Source organism: Drosophila rhopaloa, unplaced genomic scaffold, assembly GCF_018152115.1.
Source record: "Drosophila rhopaloa isolate 14029-0021.01 unplaced genomic scaffold, ASM1815211v1 contig_167, whole genome shotgun sequence".
NCBI lineage: Eukaryota > Metazoa > Arthropoda > Insecta > Diptera > Drosophilidae > Drosophila > Drosophila rhopaloa.
In genome coordinates this window covers 7,755,302-7,774,580 of record NW_025335047.1, presented here as the reverse complement: position 1 = coordinate 7,774,580, position 19,279 = coordinate 7,755,302, and the positions used below count along the sequence as shown (strand labels likewise).

General features: G+C 36.9%; 1 protein-coding gene and 2 non-coding genes across 3 annotated transcripts; 2 read left to right on the top strand and 1 right to left on the bottom strand.

Annotated features, from left to right (window-relative positions):
- The first annotated feature begins 95 nt into the window (after positions 1 to 95).
- On the top strand, positions 96 to 202 carry LOC123037539. Its single transcript, XR_006417541.1, has one exon. It is a non-coding gene; the product is annotated as a U6 spliceosomal RNA (small nuclear RNA).
- A 396-nt stretch (positions 203 to 598) lies between these two features.
- On the top strand, positions 599 to 705 carry LOC123037538. Its single transcript, XR_006417540.1, has one exon. It is a non-coding gene; the product is annotated as a U6 spliceosomal RNA (small nuclear RNA).
- A 36-nt stretch (positions 706 to 741) lies between these two features.
- LOC108042053 (protein CREBRF homolog) lies at positions 742 to 17,631 on the bottom strand. Its single transcript, XM_017120169.2, is given in 6 exon segments — positions 742 to 3,702; positions 3,764 to 3,889; positions 3,995 to 4,250; positions 4,316 to 5,883; positions 5,886 to 6,398; positions 16,453 to 17,631. Coding segments are annotated over 5 exon segments (2,475 nt in total). The 5' UTR covers positions 6,301 to 6,398; positions 16,453 to 17,631; the 3' UTR covers positions 742 to 3,592.
- Positions 17,632 to 19,279: the final 1,648 nt, after the last annotated feature.

Sequence of the window (19,279 nt, the reverse complement as noted above, 5' to 3'; positions counted from 1 at the left end):
TGTTTTTGAAACCAACGAAGAGGCTTTCTTTATAATTCTCAACTACGTTTTCCCACAATTCCTCTTATAAATAGGTAATTTTTCAACCCTACTTCGTTCTTGCTTCGGCAGAACATATACTAAAATTGGAACGATACAGAGAAGATTAGCATGGCCCCTGCGCAAGGATGACACGCAAAATCGTGAAGCGTTCCACATTTTTTTGTTGGATCATACTTTACTTAATTGTTTTTTAATAGTAACACGGTTTTAAAACTTTATCGCAAATTAGATATTTTTTTAATATAGCCACCCTCTCACATTGAAAAACATAAAGACTGGGGCACCCACAAAAAAGGCAATGTCTGAAATGAAAATTTGTTGAATATTTCTTTAACTTTTCTCAGTTTTTCGAACTCTTACCAAATCGTCTTTTCTTTTCTATAATTCCAATAGAATTAATTTTTCAATTTCTACATCAATTTTACATATGAGGTAAAATAGAGCGTATTAAAATACCACCGCCAGATGGCGCTAGGGAGCACAACGATTTTTATAATTCCCAAGTAGTTATTCTGCGAACTGTTCGTATATATAGCGGGGTTTTCAACTGTACTTCGTTCTTGCTTCGGCAGAACATATACTAAAATTGGAACGATACAGAGAAGATTAGCATGGCCCCTGCGCAAGGATGACACGCAAAATCGTGAAGCGTTCCACATTTTTTTGCACACTTCAAGGAGAGAAACAAACTCGAGACACTTCTTTTTTCCGCTTTCGCCGTTGTTTATTTTATTTCATCAATATGTATTCAATTTGGTATGTATTTTGAAATTGTAATATATAGACAATTGTTTTCCATTGACGTACATACATCTGACTTGTGTTTATTTAGACATAATAGTTATGTATTCGCTTTTCTTTTGCTTAATGCAAATGCATACAAAATTTTTAATTTTCAACACAGTTGTTTTGTTTGTATCATTGTTTATTCATATTTTAAATCATATCAATTATTCAATTTTGGACTTTGCAAATACATTTAAATTTATTTTTCATTTTTTGGTTCTGTCAACGCACTTGCCTAGAGGAGATTTAAAAGTTTCGTTGTCAGCCCTCCGCAGGTTAATCAAGTGCATTAACTATTCGGCTGGCCGAAGAACTATCTAATTTAAATTGTTTTTTTTCGTATCATTCCTAATTTTAAAGAATTTGAAAATACATTATTATGCACTGTTATTAATATAGATATATATGCTTTAAATGGACACATGAATCAGGCTCTTGGTTTTTATATATTTATATAAATTATATTTACTTTTCAAATTGTAATTCTTCTGCTTCTCTACCGAATATGAAACTTGAACTTCTTTTTCAACGTGTTTTGAGGTAGTTTTCTTAGTTTCGTTATGTATATAAAAGTTGTTTTCTCTGAAGCACATTTATATAAAGCACACACATTTACAATATCCGTAACATTTAGGTATACATTTTTTCTTTTTAATATATATTTAATATGTTAATTATACAATATTAAACACTGAGGAACTGTCGTGCTTATTTCAATGCTGCTTCGCTTTGAATTCTGTTTGCTTTACTCGGTACTTCTTACACAAAGCCAACCTAAACCCTAAGCAACCTGACTTAAATATGTTATATGCATATTACATACATATTCTGTATTTTTGCTTGCGCTTGTACTTTGTGTGTGAGTGTATATATGGGGTATCAGCATGCCCGATGTATTTCTAAAGTTCTAATTTGTAATTTTGAATTCTTATCACTTATGTAATGAGGTTAAGGTCCCAAGACATGAATTTGAAAACCCTAAAAACTGATGGCCAATGTTGTGTGTTGATTTTTAATTTATGTGCGCTCAATCGGTTTTTTTATATTTGTTTAAGCCTAAGTTAACAACTACAATTTGTTATGTCCACGTGTTCATCGCTGTGGGTGATACGAGTACCTAAGTTCTAAGTTTTTAACTTGAATCACTTTTGTAATTTGTATTTTCGTTTTCATTCTCGATCTGTTTCTGTTTCCCTCAGTAAGAATGTAGTTTTCCCTTCGAAAGTTAATTCTTTTGATATCAATTGAACACAACACGTTAAGCAACAAATAGCAGTAAGAAAGGCTACAAATAGTAAATTGAAAATATAACCCATAAGAGGAGGAACCCGCCCCAAAGAACTACACAACAAAGAAAATTTGAATACAAATATCACAAAATTAGCATCGAAGCAGAGCAAAATTATTCATTTCGATAATGCAAATTAGAATAAAACTCAAAGTTGTATTACTTTTTCGTTTGATGTTTTTCTTATATTTTTTTGGAGTAGCCCGTAAGTGAAAAGTAAAACTGAAGCCTTGAAAATGTTTTCATGTGTGCCTACAAATTAATAAATTATGTTTTATATTGAAGGTATTTCATATAAGCAAATCGTATGGATAATAGAAAAACTTAAAATTATTTCATTCTCAGTTACAGAGTTCAAGCATGAATCAAATCTACATATAACATCAAGAAATAAAAGCATAAAAAGAAAAATTAAAATTATATCACCACTCATGTATGTATATGTAAAGATAGTTATAGCATATAAGTAAATTAATCAAGTTTCGCAAAACATTCATTTTCGGAAACCATCAAACTTGCTTTAACAAAATTGAAAACTTAAAAATTACAACCTAGGACCATAAAATATATATTGAATGAGGGCCAAAACAATTAGGATTACCGATAAATCTAATATGTAGGTAAATATGTTCTATATAAAAGCTCTCTCTCCAGATTGAGTTAAATTTATAAACCTAAGACTAAAACATTGAACCAAATTATACAGCGTTAATATAGCATTAAAAACTTAAACAAATAAATCGCAGTTGTATATAACTTATTTTTAAATGATTTTTAGCATTTTAGATTAATTCTTTCCAATTGAATCAAATGAATTTAAACCCTTATTCGTTAAGCAGGTAAAACTGGTAGCGAAATCCTACGAATTCATTTGCTCATCTAACACTCCGTTTCTTAACAAACTTAACAGCTAAACAAAATGTTGTATTTTTACACTTTTCTTCTCAGTTGGTTTTTGTGGTTGCCTCTTTCTTTACGTTTTTTGTTTTGTTTCTTTCGATTTGTTAATGTTGCATTTTCAAAAGGAATTTTAGATTTTCTTTTTGTTTACGTTTTTTTTGGCTCTGGTTTTCCAGTTTCGGTGTGGTCGCGAAAGAGTAAAAAATATTTTCTTCTATTTTCTGCCATACAAAACATACAAAGCCCAGGCTTCTTTAAATCACAGTTATATCTTGGTTATCAATATTATATCACTCAAGCAGAACAATTGAACAGAAAGTTTTGTTTTGAGGAGGGATGGAGGCTCAGCCAGGATATTTCTCGAGCAATTCCTATTTTTCATCGTCGAATCTATATGTTACAAGTATATGTTTCTTGTTTGCCACCGACTGATTCCATTCAATGTTCAATTGTCATCCTGTCATAGAATGGATTTTTAGTGGGTGGTGGCGTGGGTATGGTGGCTGCTGTTGTTGGGACATCTTAGTGTCTAATCTTGATGGGCGGTTCGTTGGCTTTACATATTTTTTTTTTGGTCTACGACGATTTACGCAGCTCCTCGAGGCCTCCATTGGGCATGCCACCACGCATATTCTCCAGCACCTTATTCACGAAATCCGTTGAACCACCGGCAATCCTAATTCCAGCTGCAGAAATATGAAAAATCGCATTAATTCGGTTGTAGATATATAGTTATAGTTCACTTACATGAGGCGGTGGTGTAAATGCGTGAAATTTGTTGATCCATCTCCTCGGTGGATTCTCCCAGATTCTTGGTGCGATTCTTAACGACCAAGGCCTGCTTTAGCTCAGCTATGCCATTAATGAGGCGCTCTGAAAAAAGGAAGGTTCGAAATTAAAAGTATTTCAAATATGATAGTTAAATGTATTAGACAACATTTTTTTCAATCTTTTTTTCCTTATTTTAAAACAACTTACTGTGTTCAATTTCAAGGCCGAAAAGCTTTATTTTGTTGGCCTCGTGCTGGGCCTTTTTCTTCAGGCGACAGGCACGTGAGGCTAGCTTGTTCTTCTCCTTGCGCGATTTCGGACGCACATTGAAGGGCAGCTCGGATACAGGCGTCATGTCGTTGATGGTGCGGCTCAGCTTGTCCAGCTCTTTGCCAATGTTGTGCAGTTTCCTGGCATTCGGAGTCAAATCGTTACCATCGCCCTTGCGGGCCTTTCCGCTGTGCTGTTGATACAGAAAAGCAAAATAATAACCTATGTAAAACTTTAAATTTAAAATCATTAATTTACCTTGTACACCTTTATGCCACGCACGGAGCATGTGGGGCTAAAGACGGGGTCCGTCACCTCGTTCAGCACATGCGGATCCTCGAGCTTCGATTGGAAGACCAGCCTCTTGCCCTTGGGTCCCTTAGCCTGAACATTATACTGCCAGAAGAACCGCTCCTTGCCTTTGCTACTGGACAAATGATTCGGCGTTGAAGTGCGTGTCTCGTCCTCATCCCCAGATAATCCGTTATCGCTGCTAAAGTCATCATAGTTATCGCTGTTCTCGCTCGAATTGTCATCCTCATCGTCCTGCGAGAAATCGATTCCATCCGGCGACAAAACACTGCCCGTGCTCAGCGAGGAGAAGCTCTCGGCCTCGGCCAGCGAGCCGGTGGAGAGTAAATGCTGTCGCGGCTCCCGTCGCATCCAAATGTGCTCCAGACCCAGGTGTGTGGGAGCCGAAGAGCTGAGGCGACTCAGCTGGGAGCTCTCGACGGCGCTCTGATAGCCAAAGGATTTGCGCACTGTTGATCCCGCTGTCTGGTTATTGGTAGTTGTACTATTTCCAGATGCAGAACTGCCAAAACCACTGCTACCCCCTGGACTCAAGGCTGCAGATTGACTGAGAATAGAGCGCTCTGGCGGCGAGGACATGGGATAGCCTTTCTTAATCAGTTCCTGCATGTTGCGCGACTTTACCATCTGGTACTGGGGACGATTAGCATGCGGTGGTGGCGGTGGGGTCAATGGCGACTGGGAGGTCTGGCTGCCGGGCGAAAAACTGGCGGACAGCTGCTGCTGCTGTGGCTTTTGGGGCGTGCTGTGATAGATCTCATACGGACTAGTGGAGGAACCATTCGACTGCTGTTGTTGCTGGGTGAGCGTAAGCAGCGTTTGCAACTGCGGCGAGCTGCCGACCTGGAGCTGCTGGTGATTTTGTTGATTCTGCTGTTGCTGCTGCTGCAGAAGTTCCATGGGCGGTGCCACCAGGGCATCCTGTCCTTGGGTCTGCGGCGACAGCAGGAAATTGACACTTTGAGAGACTGTGGTCTGCGGCAAGAAATCTTCTATGTTCCCAATAACATCCAGGAAGTCGCCACCATTTAGATCCGACAGATCGGCCGCCTGAATCTCGGCCTTGTCGTTGGGAAAGATGTAATCATCGTCCAGACTAAATGGCTCGTGTTTGGTGTGGATAATGGCACTGCTTATATCACTCCACATGGCATTAGAATTGGGTGTCATCTCGAAGAGCAACTCGTTTTGGGCCACGGCTTCCTGGAGCAGAACCTGCTCGCCGACCACGTTCAGACTGAGCGTGTGCGACATATCGGGTGTGAAGTATCCACCACCGCCTGGTCCTATTCCATTGCTGCTACCTGCTCCACTGGTGTTGCCATTGTAAAGTGTCGAGTTTAGGGGAGAAGCTGCACTCAGACTCACATCCTGCAACAGGGTGGGTGACAGGGAAGCGGCATCCAGGGCATCTAGACTAAAGTCCGATAGCTCCCCCAAAGTCAAATGCGAGTGCTGCAGCTGCTCCTGTTGCTGCTGCTGCTGTTGGTTGTGGTGTTGCTGCTGCTGCTGTGAAGATGATGTTGCTGGTGGGTCATGCTGGGCAATGTGTGTAGAGGACTGGGATGGTGTCGTGGTGTCTGCAAATCCGACTGCTGATACGGATGATGATGGCTCTGGTTGTGGTTGCTGCTGCGTGGTATTGTTATGGCCGTTGTACTTAGCATTACATTACAGGTATTTGTGGTGCTGGTGGAGCAGTTACTACCGCTGCTGCTGCTGTGACTACTGCTGTTATGGTTGTTATTATTATTATTGTTGCTGTTGATGCTGCTGCTGCCATAGCCCGTGTTAATGGTCAACGTGGGCAGGGCCGCACCCACAACGGTGGAACCCAGGGAATACAGATCGTATTTGAGTGTGTTGCTGCTGCTGTTGGAGCCGGTGTCAAAGAATTCCGATGACATGGGATACAGCTGATTCTCTGTCATTTTATTTCGTGGGGGATCCCACTCTGCTCTAGGATTGTAACTTCCTCTCCCTCTCCTTCTCTAGTTGGGCGCCCAGGCCCGATGTTTACTTGTGGTATCTGAAAGTAGGTAAACAAGAAACGAATCAGACCAGTTGCATTGAAAACAGAGACGCCAGCTCATTAAACGAATATATTATGACTTTTATAATGGCCAGACAACCTTGGCGGCAGCCAGCATTCTCATTTCCATTCCCATCGACTGGTTACTGGTTTCCCAATGGCCATCGATTGAGACATTTTACTGGCAGCCCAATTCCGATAGTAGTGGCATATATGCTAAGTATCCCTGCAGCTGTTATCTAGCCGGAACCCTAGCTTTAACCCAAGCCAAACCCAAGGTAAGACAACGACGATTATAATTGATGGACTCACACGTGTTCAATAGTGCCCGGTTACGACACGTGATCGAATCGATATAATAAAAATATCTACATAAATTATGACGGGGAATGGTTGGTTAAAGGTTTTAACCGCAGCGCTAAATTGTTACGATAAGATTAATTTAAGTCAGTGGTTTTTCTTTGAAAAAGAAACTTTCCCTATTCATTATCTTATAATCTAATCCCTTCGACTTATAAACTAATATCAAAACAACTTACTATACTTCTGGAAACTTAAGAGATAAACGCAATCTGTTGATGACTGAAGAATTTGCAAGTCCAAGAGCCAACTCAACACTATTCAACGTTTGTTATTGTTATGGTTATCGCCTATTTTAAGGCAAGCCGAAAGGTAGAAAAAAAAAACAACAGCGATAGGTCCCGGTCCCCTCATTTTTCCCTTCTCTCGCCGAACACTTTTTTACTGATTTGGTGAACAACAAATTTTTGAAAGCAAAAAGACAGAGAAATCATCAAGCATCAAAACAACGAATGGAACTCGCAAAAAATAAAGTATCAAAACAATTTGGGTGCTAAAAAATAACAAGAAATGGCAAACTTAGGCAAAATTAGTAAGCCATTTTCGGGTTTGATTCGATTCTTTCAGTCCACACCACTTCTCGATCAGGTGAAAGGCCTCAGGGGGCGGAACCGTTGGGGCCTATTGTTGTTTTTCAGTTTGTGGCCTAACAATAAATATTAATTGGTTTGTTTACAAATGAAAATACAACATTTTCGTTTTCCATTTAATGTTCATAAATCAGGAAAGAAAAGTGCATCTAGTATAAGGGATTTGGGTTAATTTGCGCCGTGCATTATGGAAAATTCGGGGAAATAGCCTTGATACAAGTTTATTAATGGTGAACCGGAAATGTTTAAAGAAAACTAAGCTTTATAAAAAGAGGCACAATTGTTTACACAATTTTACGTCAAGTTTTGAATTCTTCTATTAAGCTGCATTTCATCTAGTTTACCCAAAACATCTTAGTTTTGAGAAAAATTACAATCAAAGTCATTCCAAATAAATAAACGACTGTTTCCCCCATATCATTCACTAGCATATCGACCCTCAACAAACTCTATTCTTGATCCCTTGATCGGCTTATCTTTCATTCATTACAGCCGATAAGTGAACACATTCCAGATGATAAGGCCGCCGTTTTACATTTGCCAGTTCAGATTTGAACTTTGTAATGCCCGGTGCCAAGACGTGAAGGTCACACGATGTGTGCATACCGACAATTCTGTATACATGGTGAAGGGGGCAGGGTGTGGAGTTGGAAGCCTCTCGATATACAAGGCAAATACAAACTCAAACCCAGACCAAATTCTACTTTTGCTAAGTGATATGCTTGTTTCTCTGGTTTCTTTACAATATTGCTATTTCCTCCTGAAATTGTTTAATATTCGTCAAAGGTAGCTGAACGCGTTGAAGGCCAAACAATAAAATAAAAGCGAGAACCAAGCAAACCAAACACCAAAACATAGGAACCGAAACCCGAATGGGGCGCTTATATATGTATATTATATGCCCGCCAAACCGATCATCAAACATGGAAATAGACGCAAAGGGGAGAATATATAAAAAACAAGAAAGGAAAGCTAACTTCGGGCGGAGCCGAAGTTGATATACCCTTGCAGAATACTCTGTAAATTATATTCTCCAAAATTATTCATATGATGCATTCTTAATACTCATAAAAAATCCCAACTTCCTAACTTTAAAAACACCAAATCGTTCAGTTATATGGCAGCTATAGGATATAGTCGGCCGATCCTTATGAAATTTGGTAGGTCGGATTGGCTGGCCAAATATAACACCCATAGAAAATCCCAACTTCCTAACTTTACAAACACCAAAGTTATGGCATTTCCGATCAATCAGTTATATGGCAGCTATAGGATATAGTCGGCCGATCCTTATGAAATTTGGTATGTCGGATTGATTGGCCAAATATAAAACCCATAGAAAATCCCAACTTCCTAACTTGACAAACACCAAAGTTATGGCATTTCCGATCAATCAGTTATATGGCAGCTATAGGATATAGCCGGCCGATCCCGGCCGTTCCGACTTATATACTGCGTGCAAAGGAAAGAAGGGTGTGTGCAAAGTTTGAATTCGATATCTTTAAAACTGAGAGACTAGTTCGCGTAGAAACAGACAGACGGACAGACAGACGGACAGACGGACAGACGGACAGACGGACAGACGGACAGACGGACATGGCTATATCAACTCAGGAGGTGATCCTGATCAAGAATATATATACTTTATAGGGTCGGAGATGTCTCCTTCACTGCGTTGCACACTTTTGACCAAAATTATAATACCCTCTGCAAGGGTATAAAAATATTACAGATTGGTTGTCCAAAAAAAACTGAAAGGCCCCAAGTGGAATCGTACGAAAAAGTTAAGAAGGCAAGTAAACATTGGAGAAGCACACAATAAAAGATAAACAAGCTTTTCTATATAATGAATATTATTAAAAAATTCCCCACGCACACAGATACCAAGAGTTAATGAATGCGAAATGTTTGGTGGGGAGAAACTAAGTGAAAACGGGGCGGCCGACGAACATCTGATTTAAAGCATCTGATATCGTAGGCAGAAGAGCGAGAATCGAGCTAAGTAAATATGAATAAGCACTCCAATACTCAGACATCTACAGTTAATGTTCCCTATCATGAACTGCAAAGTAATCTTTTCTTAATAAGTTAAGGTAACTTGATTTTATTTTAAGACCTCAATATATTTTATGATTTTTTATTGACTCCTTCATCTACTAAGGACATTAAGTTACGGAATAATACAACCCAATAATATGTTATCAATGATCTTTTAAGAATTTTCTAAAACTCATTCTTAAAACCTTCATCAAGTTTAAAAGTTTAATGATTAAATGAAAATTATCTTACCATGTTAAATATTTTTGTTCAAATGTTATAGATACTGGGTTCAAGAAAGAGAATTTGGACTGTGACTCTATAAACAAGGTAAACTAATTAAAAACGAATGGGATGCACGTGAAGAGCATTTGGTAAATAATTTCAGTAAGGGGTAAAGTACAAGTCTCCAGTTCGAGGCGTGACCAATTGGGACGTTATGTGACTAATGCCGAACAACGAAAGGGAAATGAAAATAAAAACAAATCCAAATCAAATTTCAACGATATTATAAACACATGTACGGGTCGTACCAGCGAATTTCAACCCACGATGAAATAATGCAATAATAATAACAATTACCGAGGAAAGCTAGCTATACAAAAGGAAGAAAAAAAAGTTTGCGTGGCTTGCCATCAACAAATTAAGTGGAAGAGAGCTGGCGAGAGCGCCAATGAGGGAGCACGATTTTTAAGCAAAACCAAGGTCAAAACTGTTTATTTTTTATATTTTGTTTTGAATGTATAATTTATCGCAGAGTTGCCTTTGTTTTCCACTTACCCATACAGGGAAATAAAATAAGCTCTAGAGTTGTAAACAAAACGCGAGGCTTGTAAATATAAAAAGCTTTGTGAAGAGCGAGCGTGGGCGCCTTGTTCCTCTTTGTTTCTCTCTGGATCTGAACAACATATGTTTTCCGTCTATTTGCTTTTGTCGCCATCTTCGTAGACTTTGGTTATTTATATAGGCATGTGTACACGTGTGTACATATGTAGTGTTTGTATAGGGTATATAATATACTATTAAGCTTTTTGTAGCTTTGCTTGACTGACGAGTTTTGTCTGTTGTCGGTTTTGTTGTTGGGGGTTTACAAAAACAAAATGGAAGCTTTTACATTTCGCCAGAATTTATACTAGAAGTACTTGTGAGTTTGTATATGTGGGATTTCATGTGCTTGTTGATTGCGCTATATATGTATGTATGTAGATATACATTCGTAAGTATAGAACGTTCTTAGGGCAGATTTGCACGATTGGGGAACGAAAGTCCACGAACGACAGATGAGGAAATGGACATTCTTACCAAAAGAAGGATCGATCAAGAGCAAATTCTTACTAAAAATTACTCATACGCCCCGTTTAAGAAAATTTGTCAAGACTACGTATGCGTAATAAAATGTTATTTTGACTTGAAAACTTTTTAATACCTTTTGTGAACTGGTTTTAAAAATCTGTAGATTGAAATCCTCTACTATTTACTTTTGCAAATTTGTGTATTTTAACAATAATCAATAATTGTAACAATATAACACGTCTGATAAAAGTTAAAAATAAATAGGATGAATAGGAAAACCAAAACAAGTTCAACGATCGAATCTAAAAGTTTGATTTTTCCCACTTTCTATCGTCCGTAAGCTTTGAAGACGTTGCAGTTAGATCCATATTGAGATTAAGCTAAAACTGGCGAGTTTGACACGTTTGCATTATCAATACAAATGGTGGTGGAAGATGAATTCTGATCGCAACGGAGACTAGCTGAAAACAAAAACAATGAACTAAAAATTAAAATAAAAACAAGAAAGGAAACAACTGGCGCCAAGTTGATAACGCAGAATACCTGTAAATTATATTCTCCAAAATTATTCATATGATGCATCTTAACACTCATAAAAACCCAACTTCTAACTTTAAAAACACCAAAGTTATGGCATTTCCAATCGTTCAGTTATATGGCAGCTATAGGATATAGTCGGCCGATCCTTATGAAATTTGGTAGGTCGGATTGATTGGCCAAATATAAAACCCATAGAAAATCCCAACTTCCAACTTTACAAACACCAAAGTTATGACATTTCCGATCAATCAGTTATATGGCAGCTATAGGATATAGTCGGCCGATCCTTATGAAATTTGGTATGTCGGATTCATTGGCCAAATATAAAACCCATAGAAAATCCCAACTTCCTAACTTAACAAACAGCAGAGTTATGGCATTTCCGATCAATCAGTTATATGGCAGCTATAGGATATAGTCGGCCGATCCCGGCCGTTCCGACTTATATACTGGCAAAGGAAAGAAGGGTGTGTGCAAAGTTTCAATTCGATATCTTTAAAACTGAGAGACTAGTTCGCGTAGAAACAGACAGACGGACAGACAGACGGACAGACAGACGGACAGACAGACGGACAGACGGACAGACGGACAGACGGACATGGCTATATCAACTCAGGAGGTGATCCTGATCAAGAATATATATACTTTATAGGGTCGGAGATGTCTCCTTCACTGCGTTGCACACTTTTGACCAAAATTATAATACCCTCTGCAAGGGTATAACAAAGGCAAAAACAGCCGCTGGTCGAGCGCAACTTCCGTTCCGCATTATCAATGGGTCAGTGGCAGTGGTCAACGCCTGATGCGGGGGGTTGAGGGTTCTATAATTTCCATCTGGCCCCGTTCCCGCTTTTAGCCCTCGGTTTTGTTTTGTCAACATTCGTCATTAAGCGTCACATGTTCCGAGTGCATGCAGTTTTCCTCCCCTTATTCTTTCTCTTTCACTTTTATTTACCGTTTCTTTCTAGCAAAATTCTTTTCCACAGGGGCGTTCTCAAAAGGGGATTTTAAGACTTTCCTTAATAATTAGTAGATACTCCGTTTTATGATAAATAAATTGGTTGGTTTAACTTCTCAATAAATTTTAAAAAAGATTAAAAAAATTTGCATTAAAAACTGATAACAAAGGTTGACTACCTCTTGAAACAATAATGTATACATATTTCTAATTTATCTTAATCGCCCTGCAATAATACAACGCCTTGTTACAATCCTGCATAGCAATTTCTTTGTTTAGCAATTTGTGCAAGTCACTTTTACCTTTGTCTTTTTGCTTTGTCTCACTCTTTGCTCTAATTTTAGGAACACGCAATTTTTGCATGCACCCACACACATAAAGAAAATCACCCATGCAACAAAGAAAACACCCACACAGTGATAAACAAATTTATGTTGAGGTAGCCACAGAGCCAAGTGCAAGTTCCTTCCACTTATTTATAGTGCTCTAAGTTGAGGAGGCATAGAAAATAAACAGATGCAGAGTACTATGCTGTTTACGATTATTTGAATGTTTTTAACTTAAAAGCTCTTTAATATTACTTAATTTTAGGTAAAAGTATTTAAAATTTGTTCCAAATTTAAATATTATACCTTTTAATATAAAGACAAACAAAATGTGAATTTTTGTTCAGTGCTCACAAATGTGAGCATGCTAGGTATTGAGTATTCGATTCTACCGTTTATTTAGTATTCATATGCCGGAATGTTTAGCATAGCATAGCGAATGTCTGGCAATTGATGATATAACACGCTCTGTCGCGTTCGATTTTTGTTTTACTTTTTGTTGTATACTTTATACTTCTTATACAAACAGCTGACGTAAATTGTAAATTGTTGTATTAATTGGAAGAGGAAGAGCGGGGCAAGGCATCGATCAGCGAACTTAGGGAAGTGAATATACGAATAGTCGTCGGAGGTGAGAGATCTAGGTTAGTCTATAAGAATCGTATCAATTTGCATTTAAAATTAAATTTCAAAAGCTTAACTAAGACTTTGAGAATCGCATAGAAAGGCTCAAAGTACTCAAAACCTTATGAACTTACTAACTGTTAAAGGCATTTGAAAAAATATTTTTTTTAATTCTATGATAATGTAATGAAAAACTTTTAAACATAAAGTCGGCATTGATATTTAAAATATGATGATTTATTTGCACTTTACACAGCTTAATCCAAAACTCTCGCAATAAAAATTCCAAAATTACTTCCTCTCCCCCACGCTGATCGTCAGCTACCCACAAACCCCAACGAAGCCAACCAATCAAATACGGTATAACATGTTTGCTTCCCCACCGATTCGCTAATAGATAAATAATTAAAATCAATTTATATCGATTTAGCAGCACAAAAAGAAATTAGCACAAGTTGTCTGAATACTTAAACAAACAGAAGATGCTACCGCCACTCTTGCTGAATAGAAATCAATAAGAATCGTGACCGAGTCTGTAGCTTTCAAGACCGATACGTCTGTAGACGACTAGACAAATGGCAATGCATTTCAAAGGGTTCGAAGAATCACGTCTGATGACGTGCACTTGAGTCGGGAGGAGGCAGGAACACGTGAGCCGACGGACCAGTTCTCGCGCCTCCTTATCGAGTGGCAAGAAACCCTTCACAGGCGTCTGGCCCGTCAGCTGTGCCGCTATTGACGCCGCTGCCTCTTATCAGCACACAGCCGCGTGCCAGCGGAGACGACAATGGTGTACTGATAAGCGATACGCTCAATGGGTCAGGCACTTGCAAATTTTCAGAGCTGTCCCCTAACTTTTTAGGGGTGGCATGGATGGCGAACTTATCTTATCGAGCGAGCAGCCGCAAATGAAGAGATAAACCAATACAAAAGATGGCAAACGTATGTTTTGTTCAAGGCACGAATAAAAATAAATTTCGGTTCAGGAAGTTTACGCCCCCGCACCGCATGGCTTATTTTTTGCCTCATAAATAGAACTGTCCCTTCTACAAACTGACCAAAAAAAGGATCTCACTGAGATGGCGTTTATAAACACAAAGTAAATCAAAACACTTATGACTCAGGGGCACTTAACAAATCAAGAGACAGCGACAACAACAATTGATATAGATATGTATGTATATATGTGTTTAAATATTTTTGCTAAAGAAATTTCAAAGAAAAGCAAACAAGTTTGCTTAATGGCCGCATCCGCGGAACAGCCTCTGGAAAGATCACAAAAATCTCCTCCCAGCGGCAACAAAGAAAGTTGAAGGCCAGCAAAAGCAAATGACCGTATATAGACTATATAGTCGTCAATTTCAACAAATTATAATATGTAAAAATCTGTTTCAAACAAACTGATTGGAAAGTAAACAATGAATAAAATTTAAACCAAAGTTGAGCTTGTTTTATGGGGATCAAGATCATGATGCAATATCACCAGTTTGATAGATCATCTACAACAGCAGTTTAGTTTTGTTTTGTTAATGTAAGCTCACCGCCTTTTTTTGATAACTTGTAAATTAAATATGACACCGTTAATGTTTAAAAATAATAAAACTATAAATATGCGAAATTAACAAAACCAGTTATGATAAACACCGCTTCTGACAGTTAACTTTAGAATTCTGTGAGGCTATTGAAAACTAAATGATGAAATAATTCTATTAAATATTCTCTTGATTGAAATGGAAATGAAAATATTATCTTTCGATTTAAAAAGAAACTAACTTAATTTATTTTATTTTTAAATAAAGCATGTAATAAATTTCATTTTTTGCTTTTCACACATTTAACACTGAAGTGAAATTAATGTGAAAAAATGCTTTAAAATTTTTAGCGAAACATAGGCTTTAAAATGTACGCCATATCAGCTTTCTAATCACTAACACTGAGCTCAGCACTACCCCAAATTATACTTTTATTCATTTTTATTGACTGCCAACTTTACGGTTCTTATCGATAGCCTCACTGTGTCACTTCAAGCACCAAAGCCATTGCCCAAGTTAATGTGGCATAAACCAAAAGTTCAGTATTCGATTGACTGATGTAGCAGCTGGATCCGTGGCGTATACGTAATTTTGTGGCGCCTAGAAAACTTTAAAACTGGCTTCTAGCTGAGATGAGGGGTAAGTGGATTGTTTTGGGTTTCTTTTCTACTGTTTTTCCACTGAAGTTTACTCAACATATGGCTGCTTTTTAGGCTCTTCTATTTTGTCGTTCACGTGTTTGATGCTTATGTATTTATTTTTTTTTATTTCTTGTACGCATTCAACAGTTTTCAGCCTTGAATTTTCGCACTGACACTGAACTCAAACCGAGCGAACAAAATTCAAATTGAAATCAATTTCAATTTAATTTTTTGTTGCCATACACAGCAAATTTTTTTGTTGATTTTCTTTTGTTTTATTTGTAAATGTCTGTGTGTTTGCCTTTGATTATTTGCACAAATGGGGGAAAAAATAGACAGAAAATCTCTTGAAAAAAGGTCTGACAAGATTCATATTTTTATCCCACCGAATTCGCTGGCCCCTTGGGGACTCCGTGGATTCCCAAAAGATTATGTTGACGCGACAGGAAATGCTTAACTTGAGCGGCTATCAAGCCGCCTAAACAGTGTGCTCGATACATAAATAAAACTCGGAATGTTTATAGGTTTATGTGCTATGCTTTGCTTTTTTTTTTATTGCCTCGGCTTCGGTTTAGTTTTTTCGTTTTTGTGGGTCTCACATTTCAAAGGGCGGACTAGATTTTGATGTTTAATTTTTCGGTTTCGGTTTTGGGGAGGGTTTGTGTTATGTAGCCCGTTTTCTGGCTTGAGACAAATTTTTAATTGGTCTGTGATCATAAATTACCAGTATGTCGGCTTAGGAAAATGTGTAGAAGACCTATGTCGGCTACTTACAAATTGTAATAAATATGAAAAGTTTTGAAGTTTTCAGAATTATGTCAAATACTTTTAATGATCCTATAATTTATCTCTGGAAGTTTACACGAGTTGTTTTAAACTTGATCGAATATCATATTTTTGATTTGTCTTAATTTTTTAAAGTTATTATCATTTTTAATTCGATTTCTTGTTAAAATTTATTTATATTTTAATACAGTATTTAAAGGTATTTATCTGTATAATTCTATTATTATATACATATTTTCTAAAGAACAGCAAGATTATATTAATAGCCCATAAATCTTAATATTTGGCTTAAACTTTTTCGTTCTGTATCTTTCGTTTATAAAATCTTTAAATATTTTTTATAGATTCTTGAGTATATTCTTACCCACCTTATCTGCTTCTTTCCTTTTTACACCTCGTTGCGTATACACAAGCCAGAAAATGATGCTGTACCGATTTGTTGTAAAAGCGTTTTTATATTACTTCCTCGAAGATTCTCAATTAAATGCACACAGTTTAAACATTTCCTCCTTGCTGGTGTTCAGAAATTAATTGAAATTGTGTTTTTGTTTAATTTTTCCTCATCCTCGTTTTCGCTTTTCGTTATTAATTATTATGCATGGTGAGGAGGTCCACGTTTATATGTAAATTTCATTGTTATTTATGCGTGCGTGTGAGTTGTTTTTTTAACTAGGTCACACATGTGGCGATTAAGACGAAAATTTATTTATAATGAAGCACATTTGTAGTATATGATCCAAAACACATCATACCCAACTAAACACTAGGTTTATATGAATTTTGATAAGGGGCAAATCTTATCAGCGACCACAAAAGTAATTTTTAATTTATTATTTTTATTACTCCGCCCATTTACTGCGGGTTGGCACTTAATAATTTTTGAGAAACTCGTTTCTAAATTAATAGCAAAAATTTACAACAAGTTGTGATTTGCTTTTGCTGCCTTTTATGCGCGTTTTGTTGTCAATTTTGCTGTTTATTTCCCAAGTTACGACCGAGCAGCTGAGCGGCAAGCGAACAACTGATCGATGGAGGAGAGCGCCCCAAAGAGCGGAGCCTAAACTTGGGGCTTTTGGCTCTCTCTTTCGGTTATTTTTTTGAGTGTGGGGTTCTAATAAGATTTTATATATGTACGCATACAGCGCTTTATGTATTATTTGGTAGAAAAATTCCAACGCATTCGTCAAGTTTGGCAGAGTTTATGTTTGTTGGTTTATTTATTTATGCAAATTGGTATAGTTTTTTCGTTGCCTCGGAAACTAGTTCGTTAAATGCGGCTATTTCAAAACTTGTTTCTATAGGTTGCCAATGAAATTATGACAAAATAGTAACTATTTTAATGATTTTTGAGTTTAGGGTTTTCACATTTATTTAAATTTTTCGGTACACTTTAATTGTTTTCCTTCTTTTTATTTTGATTATCACACTTTGTCAGTGTGTGAGCTCACCAATACATTGGTTGGCTTTTCTAGAGTTTTTAGCTTTTTGTTGGCTTATTTTTGTTGGTCTGCGCTCGTCAAACGTTCTTGACCGATTGATAAAAAGTGGGCAAAGCTCAGCGACAAAGCCGAAAAGCAGAGCGCCAAAAGCTCCCCAATCGCTTTTGTTTTGATTGTACAGCTGGAAGATTACACAGAAAAAAAGAAGCTTGATATAAGATCGGATATTATTTTGAAAGTGTTGGTTTGAATCTCAAAGCTCCTTAAAGAATTTCAAAACTTTTTAACCAATGTACAAATGGATAGTTTTGGTATTTTAATATAAAATTGAAATATATTAAAAATGATCAAATTAACATATCTAATTGAAATGCTCTTATCTGGTCTAAAATAATATATAAATAAAATGTATACTTTTATTTTTTTGAGTGTGGAGAGAACAGCTTATGAGAGAACAGCGGCAGCGCATGCCCCACCATCACTCCCACTCACACAAGTAAGCTCTGTCTGTTGCTTCTTTCACTTCCACTTTTCCATTTTGGAGAGAGAAAGAAGAGAGACGGCACAAAAAGCTCGAGTACAGTCTGTAGTGTTGTTTTGGTTTTTATTATTCTTCTGCTTTTTGCATTTGATTATTAAATAAATTCATTTACAAAGCTTTGCCGCCACACTCTCTCTCTTTCTCTCTCTTTGACGTTTTGACGTCACTTTTGTTGTTTACTTCAGCTTGTTTTCCCTTTTCTTGCACATTCGCCATTGTTGTTGTTTTCGTTTGGGTTTTTTTATGCAAATTTTTGTTATGAAATTGTCTGGCGCTTTGATTTTGATTTGATTTTATTTTTCGCCAGTGTAAAAATAAACTTGTTTACAGCAATCGAAAAACACACAATACTGTAAGTATGTTGCCAATTGTAGAATTAAATAAAATTGCAAGCAATAGAAATGAAGCAAAATAAGTCCGCTTTTTTTTTCGCTGACGTTGCACTTTTTTTGCACCCGATCTTTATTAGTTTGTTTATAACAAAAACAATCAAGATCGCAACCATATCAATTTAAATTCAGAATCATCTATCAGTAAGATTTTTTCTGTATATGCATGAAAATATCTATATCTTAAGCATTTCTTTCCGTCTTCCTTCTTCGATCAAAACGATTCGTTCGCTTTGAAACTTCTCGGATATATTCAGCTGATGCAATATGCCACTTAAAAGTGTAATGCGATACAGAGTTGAGCTTAGCTGGCATTAAAGACGGGAGAAATCTGACCCTTCAGCGGATATGTTTGTTTATTTTTATATTTTATTGAATTCTGAATTCTGATTATTTGCCAATATAATATTTGTTTTTCCTCTATTGGTTTTGATAAGGGATACCAGGAATGGCATGATCTATTCGAATTTCATAAAAATGTAGTTAATAATTGATTTACATTTCACTTTCTATTATCCTCATTTTTGTTCAAATACTTCAATAGATTAAAAAATCATTCCGAATTTCTCTCTGCAAATTTCAAGGACCTAAGCCAGCTTTTTAAAATATCTAGTAACAAATATCGAAAATTGAGAGCACTCTGTGGGTCTACGAATTGTTGAAATTTTATCGACATGATGGACAGGGGTGGGATATAGGAATGTATCTATGTATAACGCTCATCGGAAAGGAAAATAACCAACTGACGCACGGAGTGTTTTTGTTGTTTTGTCAGTAACTGCTATAGCAGCAAATCACAACCACGTCCTTGAATGCGAAATT